The sequence below is a fragment of the Carettochelys insculpta genome, chromosome 2, assembly GCF_033958435.1.
Source record: "Carettochelys insculpta isolate YL-2023 chromosome 2, ASM3395843v1, whole genome shotgun sequence".
NCBI lineage: Eukaryota > Metazoa > Chordata > Testudines > Carettochelyidae > Carettochelys > Carettochelys insculpta.
Window position 1 is genome coordinate 3,148,376 of NC_134138.1, and position 7,492 is coordinate 3,155,867.

At 60.9% G+C, this 7,492-nt stretch overlaps 1 protein-coding gene across 1 annotated transcript; it reads right to left on the reverse strand.

The window, feature by feature from the left end:
• Positions 1-2,158: 2,158 nt before the first annotated feature.
• LOC142008374 (uncharacterized) lies at positions 2,159-4,687 on the reverse strand. The gene is made up of 2 exons (XM_074985560.1): positions 3,825-4,687; positions 2,159-3,063 (listed from the first exon to the last, which is right to left on the reverse strand). The coding sequence occupies exons 1-2, from the start codon at positions 4,486-4,488 to the stop codon at positions 2,588-2,590; spliced, it is 1,140 nt and encodes a 379-aa protein (XP_074841661.1). The 5' UTR covers positions 4,489-4,687; the 3' UTR covers positions 2,159-2,587.
• Positions 4,688-7,492: the final 2,805 nt, after the last annotated feature.

Consider the following 7,492-nt stretch of genomic DNA (forward strand, 5'->3'; position numbering starts at 1 on the left):
TATTTCGATGTGTGCTACTTTGGCGTGTAGACGTTCCCTCGCTGTGCCTATTTCGATGTTGGGCTGAGCAACGTCGAAGTTGAACATCGACGTTGCCAGCCCTGGAGGACGTGTAGACGTTATTCATCGAAATAGCCTATTTCGATGTCGCAACATCGAAATCAGCTATTTTGAAGTTGGGTGCACGTGTAGACGTAGCCGTAGACGTTATTCATCGAAATAGCTTATTTCGATGTAGCAACATCGAAATAGGCTATTTCGACGAATAACGTCTACACGTCCTCCAGGGCTGGCAACGTCGATGTTCAACTTCGACGTTGCGCAGCCCAACATCGAAATAGGCGCAGCGAGGGAACGTCTACACGCCAAAGTACCAAACATCGAAATAGGGATGCCAGGCACAGCTGCACACAGGGTCACAGGGCGGACTAGCGCTTCCGGGGCAACAGCTAGCCGCTCCCTTAAAGGGCCCCTCCCACATACACTCAGCCTGCACAGCACGCGGTCTGACGAGCCAGATAGGCACACAGACCCCGAGCGCCGCAGTTATGGACCCCCAGCAGCAGCAGCCGCAGCAGCAGCCGCAGCAGCAGCAGCTTGAGGTCCAGCCAGCCCTCCTGGCAGGAGCAGGGCTTGCCCTGGCTCTTGCCATGTTGGGGGCAGCTGAGCACCTTCCTGCCCCAGGGGAGGAGATGCCCCCGGGGCAGCAGGGCTCAGCCCCTCCCCCTGCAGCACCCCGCTCCACCCCCCGCCTCACACGCCGGCGGCTGTGGAGCCCCCCCACCAGCACCGACTGGTGGGAGCGCCTGGTGCTTGGGGAGTGGGACGACGAGCACTGGGTCCGCAACTTCAGGATGAGCCGACAGACATTCCTGGAGCTGTGCCAGTGGCTCAGCCCCGCACTCCGGCACCGGGACACTGCCATGCGGCGTGCCCTCAGCGTGGAGAAACGGGTCGGCATCGCTGTCTGGAAGCTGGCCACTCCGGACAGCTACCGATCCGTGGGGCAGCAGTTTGGCGTCGGAAAGGCCACCGTCGGGGCTGTGTTCATGGAGGTAAGAGAACCCACAGGGGGAGGCCAGGCCAGGGGGGCCAGGGCAGAGCAGGGCAGGCCAGGGGGGCCGGGGGGGCCAGGGGGGCCAGGGCAGAGCAGGGCAGGCCAGGGGGGCCAGGGCAGGCCAGGGGGGCCAGGGCAGGCCAGGGGGGCCAGGGCACAGCAGGGGGGCCAGGGCAGGCCAGGGCAGGGCCATGCACACCCTGCTCACCCCTCATTGAGGCTGTCCCATGTGCTTTCCCTGCAGGTCGTGCGTGCCATCAACTCCATGCTCCTGCACAGACTCGTGAGGCTGGGGGACCCAGATGCCACCTTTGCCACCCTGGGCTTCCCCAACTGCTTCGGGGCTCTGGATGGGACCCACATCCCCATCCGCGCCCCGGACCACAGCGGAGGCCGATACGTGAACCGCAAGGGCTACCATTCAGTCGTCCTGCAGGCCTTGGTGGACAGCCGGGGACGGTTCCAGGACATTTACGTGGGCTGGCCTGGCAGCACCCACGACGCCCGGGTTTTCCGCAACTCGGGCCTGTGCCGCCGGCTGGAGGCGGGGACCTACATCCCCCAGCGGGAGATCCCTCTGGGGGACACCACCATGCCCTTCTGCATGATTGCGGATGCGGCCTACCCCCTCCGGCCGTGGCTTATGCGCCCCTACACGGGCCACCTCTCCGCCAGCCAGGAGCGCTTCAATGAGCGCCTGAACCGTGCGCGCCAGGTGGTGGAGCGCTCCTTCGGCCGCCTCAAGGGACGATGGAGATGTCTCCTCACCCGCCTGGATGCCAGCCCCAACAACATCCCCCAGATTGTGGGTGCCTGCTGCGCCCTGCACAACCTTGTTGAGAGCAAGGGGGAGACCTTCCTTCAGGGCTGGGCCGCCGAAGCCAGCAGGGCCCACGTCCAGCCACCTGCTGCCCCCAGTCGGCAGGTGGACCCAGAGGGGACCCGGGTCCGGGAGGCCCTGCGGGCCCACTTCGACAACCAGGCCGCGGGGTGAACTCTGGCCAGGCCCCCGACTGCCTGCCCCTTCCTCCCCCACACTCCTGCCTCAACGCCCACACCACCATGGAGCACCCCACCGCCCCCCCCCCTTGTCCAGGAGAAATGACAGCACGAACTTGTGGGTGAACGTTAATGTTTTTTTTGTTGTCTTCACGAATTTTTTTTTTTTTTAAATAAAAAAATATATGTATGTGAAACAGAAACCCAAAAGGAGGAACAAACATCCAACAAAACCAAGATGGGCAGAAATAAAACTATATACAACAATCAAAAAATGAAAGCTCTGTGCGCCATCCAAAGAAAAACAAAAAGCAGGGAGGAGAACGGGGAGAACTATGTACAGGGGGGACGGGGCAAACAGGGGAAACACCCACACCCCCCACCCAGTCCCCAAAGTCAGTCCAAGAAGGGGGGGGCCACGTCCCGGGCCCCTCGCCCCTAGAGCCCAGCGGTGGGCGTGCCCGGCCGGGAGCTGCGGCGGGCCTGCAGTCTGGTGCGCGGCTGGGTGGGAGCGGGCTCCACCGGAAGGTATCAGCGCCGGCGAGTCTCGGGTGGCTCCAGGGGTCCCTCGGCGCGGTGGCCCTCGCGGGGAGGTGGTGGGGCGACGGCGGACGGGGCGGCGGCGGCTGCAGCAGCTGGTGGTGGGGCTGCAGGAGCGGCCATGGCGGGCGGTGGCGCGGCCGGCGCGGCATGGGGGGCCAGGAAATCAACCAGACGGTTGACAGTGTCCACCAGGGCCCCCCATGACTCGCGGCGCCAGGCCAGCGCCTGCTCCTGCAGCCGGATGTACTGCCGGGACACCTCCAGCTGCTGCTCCGACACCTCCAGCTGCCGGCGATGGATGGTCAGCAGCTGGGGGTCTGTGGCCACCGCCGGCAGTAGGCACGGGGTCCGCCGTCTTGCCCTCCGCGGGGCCGGTGGTTCCTCGGCCGAGGGGCTTCCCTGAAGCGAGGGTCCCGGAGGACTCTCCGGGACGACCGACGCCTCGCCGGCGCTCTCTTCCGGTCCTTCGGATGGTGCCGGTGCAGGTGCAGGACACAGGAGAGGAGGGGGGAAAGAAGAATGGAGACAGGCATTAGTGTGGTCCCCAAGCCGTGGCCTTTGTCCCCCCCGCCCTGTGCTGCAGGTTCCCCATCCCCGTCCCCGGGAGATGCTGCTGTGATGGATGGGAGCGACTCTCTGGCAGGAGTGACAGCACCAGCTGTCGGAAGAGACAGTCCTTCCAACTCGTCGTGGGGAGAAGACCCCAAGGGGGGGCCCCTCTGCGATGCAGCTTTCCCTCTCCTCTGGCTGGCTGCCTATCAGCTCTCCCTTCCCCTAGCCTCTACCTGTGGCCCCCGCTCTCGCCCCCCAATTCCAAGCCAGCTCGGCTCCTCCCTCCTGTTTGTTCAGGGCAGAGGTGTCACCTGCCAGCTGTAGCGCCAGGCTCCTCCTTTGGCCCTGGGAGCTCCTCGGCTCGGGTGGCTCATCTGTAGCCTGGGTCTCCCTTTTGCACTCCCCCCACTCCATCGCCTGCTGGTGCTGCGGGGTGTCCCACCCCCTCCGCCCGGGGGCCCCTCGAGGTTCCGCTCCCCCCTGGCCTGGGGATGGGGCATGGCACTGTCATGCAGGGTGGCGGGGGGCAGGGGCTGCTGGCTGCAGTGCTGTGAGGGCCCTGTCCCTGGTGTCCTTGGGGCCATGGCCATGTGAGCGTGTGGGGGGCCCTGGACACATCTCTGTTCCCCCCGCCCCTCCAGCCCCGGGGTATCCACCAGAGAGGGGTACCTACCTGTGGGTCCGCTCCCACGGTCCGGAGATCCCCGGGGGTCGGAGGCCCTGCTGCTGCTCTGGGATGGCAGGAGGAGGATCTGCAGGCTGGAATCGGTGGAGGAGGAGCCCCCCTCCTCCTCCTCCTCCTCCCCCTGCCGTGATGTCCCGGGGATGGCCTCCGGGGGGGAACCCCGGGGTGCGGGGCTTACCTCCGGGGCGGAGCCCGGCTGCAGGGCCTGCTGGGGCTCGTCAGCCGAAGTGTCAAGGGTGGCCAGAGGGGGGGAGGTGTGCCGGGAGCCCAGGATGTCCCTGAGCTCCCTGTAAAAGGGGCAAGTGACTGGGGCGGCCCCAGATCGGCTGGCCGCATCCCGGGCCCGGGAGTAACCCTGCCGCAGCTCCTTCACCTTGCTGCGCACATGGTCAGGAGTGCGGGCAGGGTGACCCCGGGCAGCCAGGCCGTCGGCCAGCCGAGCGAACGCATCCACGTTCCGCCTCTTGCTCCCCACTACCTGGAGCACCTCCTCCTCGCTCCAGAGTCCCAGCAGGTCCCGCATCTCGGCCTCCGTCCAAGAGGGGCCCCGCTGCCGCTTCCCAGACTGCGTGGCCCTCTGGCTGGGCTGGCTGCCCTGGCTGCCCTTGGGGGGGGTCCCCTGGGGGCGCTGGGGGGGCTGCTGGGCAGCCATGGCTGCAGAAGGGGCTGAGGGCTGGGCAGGCTCTCCACCGCGTGTGCAGGCAGGAGCCTGCACGTTGCCTCAGCCTCCTGCAGTCAGGGCGGGGGAGGGGCCCTTTAAGGGGCCGCTCCACGCGGCCACCAGTGAGCTGCGGGGCTGGAGAGAGCGTCTCTCAACCCCCCAGCTGATGGGCGCCATGGAGGACCCGTCAATTTCGACGTTGCGGGACGCGGATGGTCTACAATGTCCCTACTTCGACGTTGAACGTCGAAGTAGGGTGCTATTCCCATCTCCTCATGGGGTTAGCGACTTCGACGTCTCGCCGTCTAACGTCGATATCAACTTCGAAATAGCGCCCAACACGTGTAGACGTGACGGGCGCTATTTCGAAGTTATTGCCGCTACTTCGAAGTACCGTGCACGTGCAGACGCAGCTAATGTGAGTTAAAACTACACAGGTTTTTTTTCCTCAAAAAAACTGTGCCTAAGAGACTAACATCTAAGAAACTACATGATTAAAACTCAAACAACCACCCCCTTGAAAAGTTTTTATTTTGCTAAAATAAAAACTAGCAAAGTAGTAAGCTTGCAGGATGGACACCCCCCAGGGATCCCTGTGCAACCCATATCTTTAGCAGTAACGGTGACTACCCTAGAGTCCACAACAACTTCAAGCATGGGTGAGAACCCACATTTCTTACATGCATCATAGCATAAATTGTGACTTTACAAGAACATGCTCATGACAAGAGATGAAACCTCACAGCTTCACCTGCTCCCATCAGACTTTGTTGAGAGGGTATTACATATGCATCTATTTAGATTTTCATGCAAATAAGCTCTGAAGCACACAGGCCCTAAAGCCTTTCCCAGTCCTGAGCTCCTGCTGGCACATTCCTTACACACACATATCAACAAGTCAACCCTCAAACTCTGTCCCAGGCTGAGGAAGACGCCTATATGCTAAAACGTCTGTTGGCCAAGCCATGTACGGTCGATTCCTGATTCACGCAGCCTCAAGTTGAGTGAATCTTTGGTTGCCATGAGCTGGAGTGTTGAGGAATTGAGCCCTGTCTCCAGGCTGCCGAACAGCTAAACAAGTCTGGATACCGATGAATGCAATAGAAGCATCACTGGTGTCCAGACTTCAATAATTAAAAAAAAGGCTACGTCTGCACGTGCCCCAACCTGCAAAATGAGCCTGTAAATGGTCATTTCGAGGTTTATTAGTTAAACGCTGAAATGGCTGTTCAGTGTCTCGTTAGCGTGTGGGGTTCAGCAGTGCTTGGAAATTAACGTGCGTTACTGCCGCACGGCGCGGCCAGGCGGGGCTTGGGGCTCCTTTTCCAAACTTGATGCGAATAATGGGACTTTGAAGCAGGCCGGGGTCCTTGCGGACAGGAGCCCTGTCGGGACGCGCCGCGGGCTGCAAGGCACGTTAATTTGGAGGCGCCGCTGCCGCCCGCACGCTAACGAAGCGCTGCGTTTGCATTTCAGTGCTTCGTTAGTAAAGTTGAAAATGGCCATTTGCGTGGCCATTTCGAAGTTTGGGGCACGTGTAGACACGGCCGAAGTGTGGGTGAGTCTGGTTCTGTACGAGAACCTGTTTTACTTTTCAGAAGCAGTTGCAATGGAGGTTTGTTTATTAGCTCGAAGCTCTGTGAGTATCAGACTCCACTGAGCATTTTACAGGTATTGCTGTTTTCTGTGTTTTGAAATGGCTCAAGAGGAGGGCTGGGGGATTTGTACATGTGAGTTTTGCCTTTTCTGTAAAGTATTGGAGCTGGCTCATGGTGCTCTCTTGGGGGGGACAAGGTCCCATAAATGTTGTTCTCCGTCTTGTGGCCACTCTCTGTGTTTCCTGGCATGGGTGCCAGGTGTTGGAGAGGTGGGACCTGCTTTCTCTGATACGCAGCCTTCTCAAGGCCAAGCTGGCTGGCTGCTTTGAAAACAGTTGTGAAAATCCAGCAGCCCTTTGTGCTCTAGAGAACAGACTGGCCCTGCTGGTTGGCCTGGTGCAGAGAGAGCTACGCACGACAGATGCGTCCCTCCCTGCCAGGACTCCCAGCAGAGCCCCTTGAGGTACACAGCCCCCCACAGAGCCCCCTGGGGCCCACGCCTTCCCCCTTACAGCCAACAGCTTTGTTCGGGGACGGTGACACAAGCCCTGAGGTAAGTGGGGAAGGAAGGAGGAATAACAAAGGACGACCACTCGTTCGAAAGGAGAAAGTCGGCCAATCAGCAAATTGTCTCAGGTGTTTGTACAGGAATGCGAGAAGCCTGGGAAACAAACAGGAGAAATTAGAGGCCCTGGCAGAGTCAAAGGAGTATGAGGTGACTGGAAGAACGGAGACGTGGTGGGATGACTCACATAACTGGAGCACGGTCATGGAAAGGTATAAACTGCTCAGGAAGGACAGGCTGGGGGGAAAAGGAGGAGGCGTTGAGCTCCATGTGTGGGAGCAGCATGATGGCTCAGAGCTCCAGTATAGGGAGGGATAAAAGGCAGTTGAGAATCTTTGGGTTGAGCTCTATGATGAGAGAGCGGCAGCATGAGCGGGCCTTGGGGGAGCTGAGAAGCCCAGAGGCAGTGAGCAGTGAGAGGGCCAGGAGGCCTGGGACTGGGGGTCACTTAGAGATGCACGTGCTGGCCCAGCATAAGGATGGGGGGGGACCTGGGTGGGTTTCTTACCTCCTTTGAGTGAACGTGCAAGTTGAACCAGGTACCCTCAGTGGAATGGCTCCAGAAGCTCACCCCCGGCTGGCTCAGAGGTGCTGGAGGGGCTGCAGCCTGAGCACTACAAACAGGCCCTGCTGCATAAATTCACGCTGAGCCCCGAGATGTACAAGAAGTTGTTCCAGGAGGCATAGAAGGGGCCGGAGGAGACCTGTGCAGACCTGGCCTCCCGTCTGCCACAGAACTACGGCAAGGGGGTGTGTGGGATGGGAGCCCAGACTGTAGAGGACCTGGTTAAGCTGATGGTCCATGTGTCCTGGAACGGTTCCATGGAGTGTG